Genomic DNA, 17,828 nt, shown 5'->3' with positions numbered 1-17,828 from the left:
GAAGCCCAAGGAGGCGGGACAGGAAGTGAGATCACGCTCCCCGGGGTGAAAGGTTAGCGGAAGTGCCCTTTCTTCCTTTCTGCTGTAGTCCCAAGTGGTAGCTGCCGGTGAGTAGTGGCTGTGGTTGGGGTTTGCAATCCGCCGCCATCCGCGGCCTAGGGGTCGAGTTGCGGGGTGGTGCGTGGTGTATTCCCTTCCTCGGTCTCTAGCGGCTTCCTGCCAGGTCCTGTTCTGCGAGCAGGGCCCGCAGGCAACCTGAACCGAGACGACAGTGAGCGCAGCTGAAGTTCCGGGGCCCACAGCCTGAGCTGGCGGATTTCTGAGCGACCCCTTCTCCTTCCTCTGCAGAAATGGGCAAGTTCATGAAACCCGGGAAGGTGGTGCTGGTCCTGGCCGGTCGCTACTCCGGACGCAAAGCGGTCATCGTGAAGGTACCAGCCCCCCCGGGCCTGTGCGCCTTTGTATCCCGTGAATGAGCTGGGCTGGCGGGCAGCTTGAAATTCAAGACCTAGTTTGGGGGCCTTTCTCCCCGAGCATTGCGGGGCGGGGGGTTTGTGAATGCATGAGACCTTTTGAGAATGACCCAAAATAAACAAACGGGAGTTGAACTGGATAGTTAACACCTAACGCTGTCCTCTGTCAAAGAGGCTTTTAATAATAGTAATGGCCAACGTTTATGAACTCTTGCTTGGTCCGTGGCACTGTCTTATAGGTGTCGTGTCCAATCCTTACAGTTACTGTAGGGTTGCTTTCTACTGCAGAGGTTTAGAGGTATAGAGTTTCACCTGAGGTCAAGCAGGTAGTAAGTGCCGCTGCAGGGACTCCGTGAAACGAAGAGGAGAAATCATTTCTAGTCCAAATGGTCACTTAACATAACCTAGCTCTTCGGTGTTTGCTTTCTGTCTACGTCTCCAGCCTTTTATGACATTTCCCCAAGCTCTGGTCACGTACACCACTGTTTTTGACCAGGGCGCCCTTGGTTCCCCTTCCTCCATCTCCCTGAGGCTGGTTTTGGAGTTAGACGGCCAGATTTGGCGTCCTGCCTCTACCCGTTCCAGTCCTGGAGGAGATTAAGAGACATCAAGTCCTGAGAACTGGTGCTTGACATATAGCAATCACTAATTATAATCGTTCGCTCTTAGAATTTAAGTCTCTTACTTCCCAAGCACCCTTCCAGATTTTTCCTAGTGGGAAAGATACCTCCCCTTTCAGTGTTACTCTTTGGGCATCTAGCATAGCACTTAGAATGTTTGCTGTGTGGTTTTTACAGCAGTGGGTCTGAGAGGCCTAGGGACAGGGTTATTCTAGCACAGGGCCTAAATGGCTGGTAACATGTAATTCTTGCTCCTTCAGAACATTGATGACGGCACCTCAGACCGACCCTACAGCCACGCTCTGGTTGCTGGAATTGATCGCTATCCCCGCAAAGTGACAGCTGCCATGGGCAAGAAGAAAATTGCCAAGAGGTCAAAGATCAAGTCTTTTGTGAAAGTTTATAATTATAATCACCTCATGCCCACAAGGTGAGCATTTCAAGAATGGAAATGAAAGTGACTTCTCTTTTCCCCTTCTCTGCCCTACTGAATAAGATGACAACCTGGTAGCCACTGTAGTGTGGGGAGAGACATCATTTTGAATTTGTCATTGGCAGTGGTTTCTAGTATTGCCTCTTCTACTGTTCACTTTTCCTGTGAAAACACTTCTGAAGTGTCTTGCCTGACTTGGCCAAGCTTAGGTGTTAAGTAGAGATTGTCCCATTTGTTTCCAGCCACAGTAAAACACAGGATCTGGCCTGCCCTCTTTGTCTCTCAAGGATAATAGTATAGGATAGGGTTGTTGTGGGAAATTGAGAGAAGGAAGCATGAAGTTTATCAGTGGCTTGAATCTGTATAGATGATTTTGTTAAAATTGGGTGTTTCCAGAAAATATCATTGCGACTTTAGCCAGTGTTGATGATAACTCTTGTAGAGTCAGGCCATAACATGCCAATGTCCCAGGAGTGGGATGGAGGGGAGACGGCCCTGGCGGCCTGTGGGCTGCTCCTACCTTCCTGCCATTGTCCCCAGGTACTCTGTGGATATCCCCTTGGACAAAACTGTTGTCAACAAGGATGTCTTCAGAGACCCTGCTCTCAAACGCAAGGCCCGACGAGAGGCAAAGGTCAAGTTTGAGGAGAGGTAAGAAGGCTTTGGCAGTGAATGTGGGAGTATGGTTTCACTGTCCTCCATGAAGACAGTTTTGTCTTCTGTGATTCCTCCTCTCATTTGTGTCTTTTTTCTTCCCCCCTCCAGATACAAGACGGGCAAGAACAAATGGTTCTTCCAGAAGCTGCGGTTTTAGGTCTGTCTCAGTTAATAAAAATATTTTTAAAAAGTTCACGTGTCTTCTGTTTCCTGTGTTATTAAACTGGGAAATTACATTGGTGGATGAGGGATTGTGGGAAAATGTAAAATAAAAGCTATGTCTGCTTTTATGAGACATGGGCTACTTCTGTCCTCAGCCTCATAATCCTTTAATGGTCTGAATGAATGGGTAAAAGGTGATACTGAACTGTTTCCCCAGGAGAGGTACTGTGGACAATTTTAGGTGTGGACTTGTTTAAGCTTCCCTGGCTTCCACCCCATTACATGTTTAGAGAACCCTCCCCCCCACACACACACACACATTATAACATCCGAAGACCCCTCTAAGAGCACACCATCTCCTTTGGATTGAGAATTGCTGAATTGTGGTTTGTTGAACCCCTGTGCCAGATTGCTGCTGCTAAGTCGCTTCAGTCATGTCTGACTCTGTGTGACCCCAGAGATGACAGCCCACCAGGCTCCCCCATCCCTGGGATTCTCCAGGCAAGAACACTGGAGTGGATTGCCATTTCCTTCTCCAATGTATGAAAGTGAAAAGTGAAAGTGAGGTCGCTCAGTCGTGCCCAGCTCTTAGCGACCCCATGGACTGCAGCCTACCAGGCTCCTCCGTCCATGGGATTTTCCAGGCAAGAGTACTGGAGTGGGGTGCCATTGCCTTCCCCATGTGCCAAATTATTCAAGTGCTATTTGGAAGAGGAGCACACTGGAGAACTGCTGTAGATGGGGACGGACACCAGCAATGAAGCGTTGAGCCACAGTGCCGCCATTCCTGGTTGCACGAGGGAGAGATCCCAAATGGTCTGGCAGGAAAGGGGTTTAGGCTCTGACTTGGCACCACTGTACTGCAGAAAAGGCATTTGGCCCTTTTAGCTGACATTGCACCTCTCACTGGGTACTTAACTGTGACCAGGTTTTACTCATGAAATAGGCTCTCTAGCTAAGCTGGTTCTAAGCTACTAAATGGACTAGGATTCAAATGGGCCTACTTGCCAAGCCTCAAACTTGGCATACTTACATGAGGGGTAGAGAGATTGAGAAAGGAGCCCAAAATAGTGGGAAACCCTGGATTGGGTGAAAATAGAAGACATCCTGGAGTATTTAATTATACTTGCATTTGACTCATCCTCAACCTCAATCCAGTATTTAATTATACTTGCATCCTTAAGTGCTGGATGGCTCTATGAAATTCTCCAGGCAAGAATACAGGTGGGGACCCATTCCCTTCTCCAGGGGATCTTCCCAACCCAAGGATCAAACCCAGGTCTCCTGCATTGCAGGCAGATTCTGTACCATCTGAGCCACCAGGGAAGCCCTGGATGTCTCCAGTAAGTGTCAACAGCTTGCCTACTCAAGAGTCACAAATGGAACTAAAATATAAACCCTCTGTGGCAAAAATTCAAGTACTTGGATATTTGTATCACTTCTAGCAGTGGGAGTTTGGGCAAGTTTCTATATTGTGTCTACAAGTTTAGAATCTCATCTGTAAAATGGAAAAAATAAAACCAACTTTGAGAGGTTGTTTTGAAGGTTAATACATGAAAAGCAGAATTGGACATGTAACAGCACTCAAATGCTGGCTATTAACCACAGTTTGGCAAACTTGGGGCTTTTATCTATCATGGTTGCAATTAACATCTGCATGTTCTGGGTAACATTCTAAGCCATTAACAAAGCAGACAAAATTCTACGAATAGGCCTGTACTGAGATTGCTACGCTGGAAGGAATGGGCCAGCATTCAGTTTGTATTTGCTTGTAGGGTAACTTCCCCGAGGCCTCATAGCTGGGGGAAGTCGACTTTGAAGACCAGGAAGCCACCCGGGGTGGAATGTGGGAGGGGCAGGGACTTCGGTGAAAAGAAAGTGAAAGCAAACAGCCTGCATAAGGAAGAAGTGTCTTCCAGGCTCTGGTGGGTGAGACCAAAGCTCCTCAAAGTGCAAGCAAGATTTTAGTTCCTATGGACTCTGCTGATGTGTGCCCAGCTCTGAAGGTTCACCTCTTGCCAACCGGATCCCAGACTATGTCGGTGAGGAGGAGGGTCTTGGGGGTGGGAAGAATCAGAAGAGCGCCCCTTTTGGCCAGGAATCTACTGGTTTCTCAGAGTCTAGCAAGCAAGCCTCTTCCTGCCCAGTCTCTTAGACCTGCAGAAGGTCTAGGGAGAGACCGGCTGGGACATCTCTAGGGTGTTGGTCCTCTAACTGCCTCAGAGACAGTTCTAAAAACTGCACCACAGGAGATCATGAATTCCTTGTGTGGATGTGCATTTTTCGGGAGAAAGAATCCATCATTTTCATTGTATACTCAAAAGGGTTATGTGACCCCTAAAAATTCAGGAATTGCTCACACCTTCATCTCCTGAGATCTTCCTTAAAAAATTCCTCCCCTCCTTAACATTTCCATTTCAGCTTAACCTAGGACTCTCTTCAGGATGAGGGGAAGAAGTGTTCCTCCTCTGAGACCTAACCCCCACCCCACAACCCGTTTCTGCTCTGGTCTCCGCTTTCCCAACCCATGAATGCCCCTACTCACGGTAGACTAAGCCCTCTGCTTAGTTTCAGCCTGTCCAACTTTGATCACCAGTGCCTTGGCATGCAGTAGGCACTCAGTAAACACCTGTTGAATGAATGAATCTCATCTAAATTCTTCAGCCTTTCTCACCCTCATACTACCCCATCTGTTACACAGATCTCTTGCTTGGAAATGTTTCATCTGCCTCTCAAATGTAGGAAGAAAGACCACAGACTTTAGAGGCAGCCTGACTGGTTTCAGAGCCTGGTTCCTCCGATTGTGTGACCCTGGGCAAGTTACTAGCCTCTCTAATGCTTACAATCTAAGTCCTATTCCCTTATCTGTGTGGTGGGAATAACAGTAACACTTCCATAGAAGAATACCTATCTGCAAGAATTAAACTACATAATCCCTAAAATACACAGTGAACACTGAGCACTCTGCTTGGCATATACTAAGTGCTCAATACCTGCTCATTATTGTTAACATTACCAACCTTTTCAGAACCCTAGTTCCCCAGGACGATCTTGATTAACCCCCACCTCACTCCTACCACTCTGCTAAAACTGCTTTCTCTCTTTTAAAAATTATTTTATTTATTTTTGACTGTGCTGGGTCTTCGTTGTTCCAAGTAGACTCTCTCTAGTTGCGGTGAGTGGGGGGCTACTCTCTAGTTGCGGGATGCCGGCTTCTCATTGCAGTGGCTTCCCTGTTGCAGAACACCGGCTCTAGGTATATGGGCTCAGTAGTTGTGGCTTCTGGGCTCTAGAGCACAGGCCAAGTAGTTGTGGCTTAGTTGCTCCGAGGTATGTGGGATCTTTCCAGATCAAAGATCGAACCTGAGTCCCCTACATTGGCAAGTGGATTTTTTTTAATGTATTTATTTTTAATTGCAGTATAATTGCTTTACAATGTTGTATTGGTTTCTATCATATATCAATATGAATCAGCCGTAAGTATATGTATGTCCCCTTCCTCTTGAACTTCGCTCCCATCTGCCACACCATGCCACCCCTCTAGGTTGTCATAGAGCACGGGATTTGAGCTCCCCACATCATACAGCAAATTTCCCCTGGCTATCAAATTTTACATATGATAATGTATATATTTCAATGCTACTCTGTCAATTCATCCCAGGCAGGCGAATTCTTAACTACTGGACCACCAAGGAAGTCCTAAAACTACTCTCTTAGAGGGACTTTCCTCTTAAACAGGAAATAAGGAAGGTAGTTTCAGGAAACTGTATTTTTGAAAAATCACCCTGAGAGCAGGAGGAAGCCACAGTGGTGCGAAGATGATGCACTTTGGCACAAATTGCAGTCAATTAGGGATCCTTTCTCAGATTCCAGTTAGAAGTGAGAGTTCGGATAAGTCAGACCACCACTGCTGCTTTGAACACCTCAGGAAGGGGGAATGGTTTCATCGGAACTGGAAAAAAAGAGCTTCAGTCAGTCAGTTCAGTCGCTCAGTTATATCCAATTCTTTTCGACCCCATGGACTTCAGCATGCCAGGCTTCCCTTTCCATCACCAACTCCTGGAGCTTGCTCAAACTCATGTCCATCGAGTCGATGATGCCATCCAACCATCTTATCCCTCTGTATAGTAAGAAGAGCTTACTAGGAGTCAAAGAAAATAATATGAAATCCAGGACTAGGGCGCCTTCTACTAAATGCAAAGTTCACTCAGATGAAAAGTCCAAGTATGGGTCTAAAGATAAAAGGGCCATCAAGGAGTCAAGCAAGAAGAATCATTTGTAGTTTAGTCGCTGAGCAGTGGCCGACTCTTTGAGACCTCATAGACCCTGGACCACAGCTCGCCAATCTTCTCTGTCCTTCACTATCTCCTGGAGTTCGCTGAAACTCATGTCTGTTGAGTCGGTGATGCCATCCAACCATCTCATCCTCTGTCACTCACTTCTCCTCCTGCCTTCAATCTTTCCCAGAATCAGGGTCTTTTCTGATGTGTCAGCTCTTCACATCAGGTGGCCAATTGGAGCTTCAGCTTTAGCATCAGTCCTTCCAGTGAATATTCAGGGTTGATTTCCTTTAGGATTCATTGGTTTGATCTCCTTGCTGTCCAAGGGACTCACAAGAGTCTTCTTCAACACCACAATTTAAAAGCCTCAATTCTTTGGTGCTCAGCTTTCTTTATGGTCCAACTCTCACATCTGTACATGACTACTGGAAAGACCATAGCTTTGACTAGATGGACCTTTGTTGGCAAAGTGATGTCCCTGCAGAGATAAAAGTCAAAAGAGGCACAACACTTCCAGTGGTAGCAGCAGTTTCAGGTCTCGGTCCAGTTCTGCCTCCAGTCTGGGCTCCAGCACCAGCACAGTCTCCATCAGTGGCTCCAGCTCATCTTCAGCATCAAACGGCTCAGGAAGTTCCAGCATGTTCCCCAGCTCCAGCTCCAGCAGCTCCTCTGGCTCTCCAAGTCCTTCTTGGCACAGACATGACAACAGGTGGCGTTCATGCTCCAAATGTAAACCAGCTGAAAGAGATGGAAAGGAAAAGAACCCTTCCCCTAAACCCACCAAAGAACACATGGGGAGGCTCACCAGGAATGTGATCAAGGATCACATCATGAAGATATTCTCCACTTCTGGGAAAATTAAAATGATTGACATATGCCTGTAGAAAGCATCCACCCCCATCTGTTAAAAGGCTGTGCCTATGCATGAGTTTGAAAATCCACATGAGACTGAGAAGGTGCTGAAGCTCATGGACAGAGAATAAATCAATGACCAGAACATCACAGCTACTGCTTCTATGGCCCCTTGACCTTGGCCAACCCCCAGGAAATCCCCCTCCAACCCGCCCCCGAAGAATGCTGCTACTGCTTCCCACATGGCGCAGGTCCAGGGATGAGGAGAAAGTCATGTTCCCCTTGACAGGCGCAAGTCCCTGGCGCTCCCACAATCCCATTCTCCCAGGGCTGCCGCACGACAGGAGACACTCTAGTTCCAACTCCTCCCGATAATCAGGGCCACTGAAGCTCTACCCCATCCAACTCACTTCTGTCACTTTTCTAGCCAAAGAAGGATTGGTAGGAAAGAAATCCCTCCTCAGGGGCAGACTTGGAAGGTGAAGGGAGCAGTTGAGATGTTCCTGGGGCAGCAGAGTTCCCGCTGCAGAGTGTTGTGGGTTTGGTTTGGTTAGCAACTTGCTTATAAAGATCCCCTCCTGTTTTCTAGCTAGAAAGCTTCCACATTTCTAGTTCCTGAGAGTCGGTTCGGTGGCAAAGCCAGCAGAGATGAACAGGGGGCTCCTAGTGATGGGTCAATGCCAGTGTGGGAGCACGTCTTCCCATTCGACAGATGACTTGGAGGCCTGTGGAGTCCCACAGGAAAGGACATGCTTTTACACAACGGCCATTCCTGTTAGCCTGGCCCTGCTCCCCTGCTTGAGTCCTCTTCTGACCTCTAGGCTAAGATATCTCCAGTTATCTACCCAAATGGTTCTTTTTAGACGTGTGCGTGCACACCACCCCCCACGTCTCCCTCTCTTTCTGAAACTGGTAAGTTGAGAGCCAGGTGTGCCAGGTCACCACAGAACCCCCACTGTGTTGGTATTCGTGGTGGTCCTGCAGGTTACCTTGGCAATGTGTGCATGGCTTTTCTGGCTTTTATTGTACAGTCAGTACTATAAATTTTCTGTTTTGAGTTTTGTAACTTTGTAGCATTTTAGATAATGTTGTGTTTGTTGAGTAGAGTAAAAGAATTGTGTTGAATAAACCTAGAATTAGAGTTCAAAAAAAAAAAAAAATCACCCTAAATTCGTTGCTGAGAGACAACCTCTATTAATGACACTGTGATGTCCATCTTCCAATAATTTTTTTGCATTTCTATACTTTAATAAATATCTTCATGAGTTAAAATGTTTAAAATCAACAGACTAGGAAGAATGCTTCTGCTGCTGCTAAGTCACTTCAGTCATGTCTGACTCTGTGTGACCCCAGAGATGACAGCCCACCAGGCTCCCCCATCCCTGGGATTCTCCAGGCAAGAATACTGGAGTGGGTTGCCATTTCCTTCTCCAATGCATGAAAGTGAAAAGTGAAAGTGAAGTTGCTCACTCGTGTCCGACTCTTTGCAACCCCATGGACTGCAGCCTACCAGGCTCCTCTGTCCGTGGGATTTTCCAGGAACAGTACTGGAGTGGGGTGAATATTTATAGGCAATTTTATATTTTGCTTTTTTGGTTTATTGTGAGCATTTCATGTTAAATGTTCCTCATTACTATGTGTTTTAATCGCTATGTAATATATTATATGGGCTTTACCAGGTGGCTCAGTGGTAAAGAATCCTCTTGCCAATGCAGAAGATGTAGGAGATGCCAGTTCAATCCCTGGGTCAGGAAGATCCCCTGGAGGAGGAAATGGCAACCCACTCCAGTGTTCTTGCCTGAAAAATCCCATGGACAGAGAAGCCTGGCGACCTACAGGCCATGCGGTCACAAACAGACAGACTAAACACATAGCACCTAATATTTTATACTGAATTGTTTCTCTCCTACTGGCCATGTAGATTTCTTTTTTTGTTTTTCTGTTGTAAACAAGGCTACAATAATTATCCTTGTGTGTGTGCCGACCATTTCCTTATGATAAGCAGGACTGTTTTGGGGGGTTTTTTTTGTTCAATCTCAGAGGTCATTATCATGCCTCCTGGCAGAAGGCCTGTTACCAGCACTGTGCCCAGCCCAGGCTCTTCCTCCTTAAACGTGTTGTTCTTCATGCCTGCTCTCCCTCCAGTTTCACTAGCCTCTCTTCTGCATTCTCTTCAGCTGGTTCTACCTTGTTCCCCGATCTCTTAGTGTCGGATACCCCAGAAATCAGCACTTGAACCCTTTCTTATTGATCTCATTTAGTTTGTGACTTTAAATATCTCTGCATGGATAATTCTCACGTTTATACTCATGGCCTATATCAATGGTAAAGAATCTGCCTGCCAATGCAGGAAATGCAGGTTTGATCCCTGGGTTGGGAAGATCTCCTGGAGAAGGAAATGACTGGTGGGCCAGATGGTAAAGAATATGTCTGCAATGCAGGAGACCTGGGTTGGGAAGATCCCCTAGAGAAGGAAATAGCAACCTACTCCGTATTCTTGCCTGGACAATCCCATGGACAGAAGAGCCTGGCAGGCTACAGTCCATAGGGTTGCAAGAGTCAAATACAACTGAGCAACTAACACTTTCACTTTCCAATATTCTTGCCTGGAAAATCCCATGGACAGAGGAGCCTGGAGGGCTACAGTGCTTGGGGTCGCAAAGAGTCAGATAGGACTGAGCACAAATACACACACACACACATATGGCTCATCCCCTAGAATGTAAAAGCTCCACAGTGAAGTTTTCTCTGTTTGGGTCACTACTGTATCCCCAGAGCCTAGAGTAGGGTCCAGCACAAAGAAGTGCCTCGTAGTTGATAGTTGTATGAGTGAATATGGAAGCATATGAGGGAGGGGACTTCCCTGTAGCCCTCTTTTTCTTTTGCTGTTCTATTTTTCTTCTTCCTTTGTGTCTCTGACACTACCTAATTCTGGCCCTGGCCTGTCCTGACCACGCCCTCTTCTTCCTCTCAGCATTCCTCTATGTGCGTGCATGCTAAGTTGCTTCATTTGTTTCTGACTCTTTGCAACCCTATGCAAAGAGTTTGCAACTGTAGCCTACCAAGATCCTCTCTCCATGGGATTCTCCAGGCAAGAATACTGGAGTGGGTTGCCATTTCCTCCTCCAGGGATCTTCCCAACCCAGGGATCAAACCTGCATCTCCTGCATTGGCAGGTGGTTTCTTTACCCCTAGGGCCACCTGAGAATCCTCTGCGTTCATTTATCTTTCCTGAAAACTGACTAGGTATCTTCGAAGATTTTTTTTTTTCTGCTGTGCTGCACAGTATACAGAATCTTAGTTCCCTGACTGGGGATCGAACCCTTGCCCTCTCCAGTGGAAGTGTGGATTCTTAACCACTGGACTGCCGGGGATCCAAAGATCACTGTCCCAAAGATCACTCATTCTGTTTCTGGATGAGTTCTTCCATCTTCTTGGCTTCTATCATTATTCTATCTACATACTGTTCTAACCCAGAGTCCGATCCACCAAATCCTGTTCCTGCCACCATGTGTCTTCAACAGCCTTGGGTTTGACTCACTTTTGCCCACTAAGGGTCTTTTTTGTTATTTTTGGTCCCACTGCATGACTTGCACTAGGACATAACCAGATGAAGGGGGAACATATTTTCCTTTTTTTTTTTTTTCATTGCTATGTCTCCAGAGTCTATAATATGGGACTGCATGGTGCAGAGCAGAAAATCTATATCAGGGGTCCTCAACCTCCAGGATCTAATGCTTGATGATATGAGGTGGAGCTGATGTAATAATAATAGAAATAGTGTTAGTCACTCAGTCATGTCTGACTCTTTTCAACCACATGGAGTGTAGCCAGTCAGGCTCCTCTGACCATGGGATTCTCCAGGCAAGAATACTGGAGTGGGTTGTCATGCCCACCTTCAGGAGGATCTTCCCAACCCAGGGATCGAATCCGGGTCTCCTGCATTGCAGGCAGATTCTTTACTGTCTGAGCCACCAGGGAAGCCCCAATAGAAATAAAGTGCATAATAAATGTAATGCACTTGAATTGTCCCCAAACCATCCCCCTCCCCAGTCCACGGAAAAATTGTCTTCCGTGAAACTGGTTCCTGGTGCCAAAAAGGTTGGGGACCACTGGCTTAGAGGATCTCAGTCCCCTGACCAGGGATTGAACCCAGGCCATGGCAGTGAAAGCCCAGAATCTTAACCACTAGACCACCAGGAAACTCCCCTTATTATTTAACCTTAACGGATCTCAGGTTCTTCAACTATCAAATGGGGATTATTAAATACAAAACATTTAACATAGCACTCATCAGATGCCAGAAACTACTTTTACAAATAAAATTATACATAGGTAGAAATTGGTATTCCCATTTTATAGATGAAACCAAGGCACAGAGAGTTAAACAACTTGCCCATTGTCTTGCAGTAGTAAGAACAGCTGGATGTAAGTCCTGGAGATTTGGCTCCAGAATTTATGTTCTTAACTGTCACGTTACACTGCCTGCCACTACTGCTATGATGAACACAGACAGCATGAGATTTTATTGTAGGGGTGGTCAGGTTCTAAACTTCACAAATAAGGAGGAGAATGCATTTGTTGCTGTTATTGTTCAGTACCTAAGTCATGTCTGATTCTGCGACCCTATGGACTGCAGCAAGCCAGGCCTCCAGGTCCACCACCGTCTCCCGGTTTTGCTCAAGTTTATGTCCACTGAATCAGTGATACTATCCAACCATCTCATCCTCTGCCTCCCTCTTCTCCTTTTCTCCTTCAATCCTTCGCAGCATCAGGGTCTTTTCCAATGAGTTGGCTGTTCACATCAGGGAGCCAAAATATTGGAGCTTCAGCTTCAGCATTCTGAAGAATGTTTGCATGTAGTCAAATGAACCTCAAATCATTAACTCACTCCTAAGTATCCAGAATTTACAGTCTCAATAAGCTCAATGTAAAATGGACAGCAATTTTTTTTTTCAGTTGAGCACCTGACGGGTGTTGGCTTCCACTTAGGGACCAAGTTATAATGTTAAAGAAATAAATAGCATGTATAGCTGAATTCAAGTGCAAGTTGCTCAGTTGTGTCCAACTCTTTGCGACCCCATGGACTATACAGTCCATGGAATTCTCCAGGCCAGAATACTGGAGTGGGTAGCCTTCCCCTTCTCCAGGACATCTTCCCAACCCAGGAATTGAACCGGGGTCTCCAGCATTGCAGGCGGATTCTTTACCAAGTGAGCTATCAGGGCAGTCCTGAATTCAAGTAAATCACTATAATCAGCCTTTTTTGTCCTTGAAAAGTCTGAAGTTTCCACTGGGAATTGGAGATAGGAAGCAGTTTTATGATACTTAAATGGGATGGATTCCAACTGTGCCTGGCATTTAGCAGGTCCCCAATAACTACTGGCTCTCTTCCCTTGCCTGTTGGGTCAATGAAATTATACCAAACCCTTGAACACCCAGGTGCAACCTCAGCACTGTCTCTCCAGTCTGTCCCCTCTGTCTCCTTAATACAACATCCAGAGTCTGGGGGCTTTTCCTCAAGGGACATACTCACACACACGTGTTCCTTGTACCCACTGCCAGAGGCTCAGGTCAGCTCCTGTCACATCTGTAAGAATTAGAGCTGCAGAATCTGGGTTTGTTTCCTCATTCCACAGTTCCTGCTGCTCCAGTTCATCCTGCCATCACTGTCAGATAGAAATCTTTTTTTTTTTTTTTTCCGTATAGTTGATTTACAATGTTATATTAGCTTCAGGTATATAACAAAGTAATTCACTTATACATATATACATATTCTTTTTCAGAGTCTTCTCTATTACAGGTTATTATAAGATATTGAATAGAGTTCCCTGTGTGATATAAGAGGTCCTTGTTGTTTATCTATTTTCTTCATAGTAATGTGCATCTGCTAATCCCAAACTCCTAATTTATCTCTCCCTCACCCCTTTCCTCCTTTGGTAACTGTAAGTTTGTTCTCTATGTCTGTCTTCACTTTGTCAAAAATTCATTTGTATCTTTTTTTTCAGATTCCACATGTAAGTGATATTATATGATATTTGTCTTTCTCATCTGATTTATGTCATTTAGTGTGATAATCTCTAGGTCCATCCATCTTGCTGCAAAATGGCGTTACTTCATTCTTTTTATGACTAATACTCCATTGCATGTATAAAACATCTTTATCCGAATTCATCTATTGGTGGACACTTAACTTGCTTCCAGGTCGTGGTTATTATAAATAGTGCTCCAATGAACGTTAGGCTGCATGTGTCAGTGAAAACTCTACAAATTAGAGTTTTCATCTTTTCCCGATGTATGTCCAGAAACAACATTGCTTGATGATATGGGTAACTCTGTTTTTAGTTGTTTATTTCTTGGCGGCATCAGGGTCAGTTCTTAGTGCAGTATATGGGGTCTTCCTTGCATCATGAGGATCATTCACTGAGGCACACGGACTCCAGTTGTGGCGAAAGGGCTCAGTAATTGCGGCACATGGGCTTAGTTCCTCAACCAGGGATCACCCCACATCCCTTGCCACTGGACCACCAGGGAAGCCCCTATTTCTAGTTTTTCAAAGAACCTCCATACTGTTTTCCATATTGGTTGCACCAGTTTAAGTTCCCTGCAACAGTGCAGGAGGGTTCTCTTTTCTCCATACCCTCTCCAGCATTTATTATTCATAGACTTTTTCATTATGGCCATTCCGACCTGATCTGAGGTCATTGTAATTATGATTTGCATTTTTCTAATAATTAGTGATGCTGAGCATTTTTTTTATGTGCCTCCTGGCCATTTGTATGTCTTCTTCAGAGAAATGTCTATATAGGTCTTCTGCCCATTTTTTGAGCTCTTTTAAACACTGTATCCATCATCTCACTCCCCCTTTCAGAAATCTTCACTAGTTCTCCATTTCCCTGTTGATAAACTCTCCTTTTTGAATATTTTTTTAAATTGTATTTATGAAGCTTTTAAAAATAAATAAATTTACTTATTTAAAGCTACGTATTGAATAGCCTTGCCAATTATTAGGTTTTCAAACAATATGTATAATTAGATCAAGATTTAAAGCAGAAGTACAAAGAGGATAGGTTAAGGACTGAATTCAATTGAAAAACGCATTTTATTTGTCATATTTTTTTTTTAAGTCAAGCCATCTTTTTCAAATAAAAAAAATCCAGGTTTCTGATTTCCCTTAGAAATGGGAAGATATAGGATACTGAAACCACATTCCATGTGAAGAAAACTTGGCTAGAGCCAAGATGGGGTTGCCACTCTAGTGGGGACATGCTGTCTCCAGATGTCAGAGTTCCCACCTCTCCACATGACACTACATGGGCTCCCCTGACTCATGGATGTCATCTTGCTGTCTCTGAGAATCACTGATTATTTCTCACTACTCATTACCCAGCATTATTTGATCAAACCCTAGGTTTTGTCTGCTTAAAACAGAGTGAACTCACCCTGAATGATTCAGCACCCTCTGTAATATGCTTCTGTTATGTCGTTCTTTCACTTCATTCATTCACTCAACACACAATTTACTGAATGCCTGTTTTGTGCTGGGGACACAGAGATGGCCAGGACAGAGTCCCGTCCTTCCTAGTGAGATCACACTTCCCTGAGCTGACCTTATTTATCAGGCTTCCAACTGCAGGGTGAGCGATCCACAAACAAAGGTGCATTTATTCCCATCCCTGGTGTCATTCCCCTAGCCATTTGTCAGCTCTTGCTCTCTCTCTGGACCTGCCCCAAATCACGCCCAGTCTGAAAGGCTGCTTGGCACAGTGGAAAGGGTGGCAGTCATGGGACAGGCTGGGAGATCTTGGGTAAATTACTCCCCTATTCTAACTTTGATTTCTTCACTGTAAAGCACAGATTAAGAGTCTGGAGTCAGACTGCCTAGGGCCAGATGACTGTGGGCAAGTCATTTGATCTCTCTGAACTACAGTTTCCTCCTCTGCAAAATAAGGGCAAGAGTGTATTTATTTAATAAGGTGTTGCAAGATGTGAGTGATATAATTCATATAAAGGGCTTAGCACAGTGCCTGATATACAGTAAGTGCTTAATAAATGTTAGCTGATAGTCTTATCTTAAAACTCTAAGCCCTTATTCCTCTTCTAGGTCTCCCTAGCTGTGTTAACCCCTATAGGACTGTCCCTCCTCCAAATTCCTGCTGTCCTCCACCATCAGTTGTGTGATTGTGAACTGTCTTGAGTACCATTTTATACAGGCCTGAGGGCTGGACCTTTGTCTTCCATTGCCCTGTGTCATGCCCAGTCCCTCATAGCAGGAGCTCAATCGATGTTTTCTGTTTTGTTTTGGACTGTGCTGGGTCTTTGCTTGCGGTGCATGCAAGCTGAATAGTTGTGGCGCGTGGGCTTAGTTTCCTGGCTGCATGTGGATCTCAGTTCCCAGACCAGGGGTCAAGCCCACGTCCCCTGCATTGGAAAGTGGATTCTCAACCACCGGACTCACCAGGGAAGTCCCTTGATCAGCATTTGTTAAACTCTAGGGCTCCAGGAATGACCCAGCCATGGCTGCTGCAAAGTCTCCTGCCCTTGAGAGCGGCAGATGAGGGCATTCAAGCTGGGCCAGGACAAGCCCAGGCCAGGGTAAATGGGTTGGGTTGTTCTCAGGCTGAGCATCAGCCCTGCTCTTGGAGAGTCCTGAAGAGCAGGGCACCCTTCCCCTGGCTCATTCATTCTCTGGTTGTTCCCTTCTGCTCCAGCAGGCTCTCCAGGCCCTTCAGGAGGAACAGGCCAGACTAAAGATGAGGCTGCAGGAGCTGCAGAGGAATCTCAGGGACTGCCCCCAAGACAAGGTAAGCTTCGAGGGGCTGTGGCCTTGTAGAGAAAGTTGCTGCTGCTGCTGCTGCTAAGTCACTTCAGTCGTGTCTGACTCTGTAATTTCACTCCTGCTCTGCCATTTCCTGTGTATCCTTATCCACTTATTTACTTACTCCACTTCTTCACCCAGCTCTCGTTTCAGGATGAATCCCTGGCACTCAGCATCAGTCACATATAATCGGGGGTGCTTCCCTCCTGGGAGGGAGTTGGGGACTCTCCCCAACACTGAAGTCTGCATCACCCTCTTTTCCCCTACCCGCAGGTCCCATTCCCTGTGCCCGAGTCCCCCCTGGTGTTCCGAGGACACTTTGAGGAGGGCAAGGCAATGGCCAAGTCTGTGGTTTCCCATGTGCGGATTTGTTACCCTCTGCCTGGAGGCTCTGCTCTGGTGACCTTTGATGACCCCAATGGTGAGCTCCAGGAAACCCGGGGAGAGAGGCTGGGAGGCTTCCTAGGACCAATTCTGCTCCCCTTCCCCAGTGGCCAAGCAGGTGCTGCAGCAAAAGGAGCATCAGATCAATGTGGAAGGGTTCCGGCTGAGGGTTCAAGTCCAGCCCCTGGAGCTACCCATGCTGACTACCATCCAGGTGACAGAGTGGCAGGGCCTTAGGACCTGCGGGGGGCCCCAGGCACTGGACACAAGGGTGTTGGGCTGTGCCTGGGACCACTTCCTCCTGTCTTTCCCCAGGTGTCCAGCCAGATGAATGACCAGAGAGTGCTGGTCAGTGGGTTTCCTCCTGGGCTCAAGTTAAGTGAGGAAGAGCTGCTGGACAAGCTGGAGATCTTCTTTGGCAAGACCAAGAATGGAGGTGGTGACGTGGAGATGAGGGAACTGCTGCAAGGGGGTGTCATGCTGGGCTTTACTGAGGACAGAGGTAAGGGCTTTGCTGGTGAGATGAGAACCGGGGCATCAGGCCATGGGAAGGGAGAGCCCTGGATGCTGAAGGTCTCCCGCTCCCTGTCCCTGCAGTGGCCCAGCACCTGTGCCAGATGGGCCAGTTCATGGTGCCACTGGGTAAACAGCAGTCCTGTCTGAGAGTCTCTCCCTATATGAGCGGGAAAATCCAGAAGGCCGAGGTAAGTGGGAAGATGAAGATGGGGACTGGGCCAGGCCACCTGTCTGCATGCCAGAAACTTGCCCAAGGAGGGAATCACAGCCCCAAAACCCCACTGACCCATTCGCTTCCCACCTCTCCAGGCCTCCTGCCCCCTCCCATACTCCCAGGGTCACCACCTGCCCCGACCTCTGCCCCTCCCCAAGCCCAGCCCACATGAGCCTTTACCCATCTCCTGGCTCCATTTCCAGGTCAGGCCCCAGCCTGTGCCCCAGTCAGTGCTGGTGCTCAACATTCCTGATGTCCTGGATGGCCCGGAGCTACAAGACGTCCTGGAGATCCACTTCCAGAAACCCACCCGTGGAGGCGGGGAGGTGGAAGCTGTGACAGTCGTGCCCCCGGGACAGCGGGGCCTGGCAGTCTTCACTTCGAAGTCAGGCTAGGAGCCTGCCCTACTCATTAAGCCC

General features: G+C 46.7%; 2 protein-coding genes and 1 pseudogene across 3 annotated transcripts in view; all 3 read left to right on the top strand.

The window, feature by feature from the left end:
- On the top strand, positions 1 to 2,378 carry RPL27 (ribosomal protein L27). The gene is made up of 5 exons (XM_010842477.1): positions 1 to 107; positions 349 to 431; positions 1,354 to 1,523; positions 2,067 to 2,177; positions 2,292 to 2,378. Exons 2-5 carry the CDS (start codon positions 351 to 353, stop codon positions 2,338 to 2,340), a joined length of 411 nt encoding a protein of 136 aa, XP_010840779.1. The 5' UTR covers positions 1 to 107; positions 349 to 350; the 3' UTR covers positions 2,341 to 2,378.
- A 1,829-nt stretch (positions 2,379 to 4,207) lies between these two features.
- The window catches only part of IFI35 (interferon-induced protein 35), a 14,998-nt gene continuing 1,377 nt past the window's right edge, over positions 4,208 to 17,828 (top strand). Inside the window, exons 1-7 of one of the 2 annotated variants that reach the window (XM_010842475.1) lie at positions 4,208 to 4,387; positions 16,192 to 16,281; positions 16,569 to 16,716; positions 16,787 to 16,893; positions 16,995 to 17,181; positions 17,277 to 17,383; positions 17,613 to 17,828. In XM_010842475.1, coding sequence (XP_010840777.1) covers positions 4,319 to 4,387; positions 16,192 to 16,281; positions 16,569 to 16,716; positions 16,787 to 16,893; positions 16,995 to 17,181; positions 17,277 to 17,383; positions 17,613 to 17,804 — 900 coding nt within the window. In that variant the 5' untranslated portion in view covers positions 4,208 to 4,318 and the 3' untranslated portion in view covers positions 17,805 to 17,828. Of the gene's footprint in view, positions 4,388 to 16,188; positions 16,282 to 16,568; positions 16,717 to 16,786; positions 16,894 to 16,994; positions 17,182 to 17,276; positions 17,384 to 17,612 lie in introns of both variants that reach the window. The other variant, XM_010842474.1, reaches the window with a different exon arrangement.
- Positions 7,099 to 8,487, top strand: LOC104990774 (annotated as a pseudogene).

The sequence above is a fragment of the Bison bison genome, unplaced genomic scaffold (assembly GCF_000754665.1).
Source record: "Bison bison bison isolate TAMUID 2011002044 unplaced genomic scaffold, Bison_UMD1.0 scf7180017864180, whole genome shotgun sequence".
NCBI classification, from domain to species: Eukaryota; Metazoa; Chordata; class Mammalia; order Artiodactyla; family Bovidae; genus Bison; species Bison bison.
This window is presented reverse-complemented; position numbering and strand designations above follow the sequence as displayed.

Coding starts and splice junctions, on each gene's coding strand:
- RPL27 (XM_010842477.1), top strand. CDS start 351: ATGGGCAAGTTCATGAAACCCGGGAAGGTGGTGCTGGTCCTGGCCGGT. Junction 432..1,353: donor GCAAAGCGGTCATCGTGAAG/GTACCAGCCCCC, acceptor TTGCTCCTTCAG/AACATTGATGACGGCACCTC. Junction 1,524..2,066: donor AATCACCTCATGCCCACAAG/GTGAGCATTTCA, acceptor CATTGTCCCCAG/GTACTCTGTGGATATCCCCT.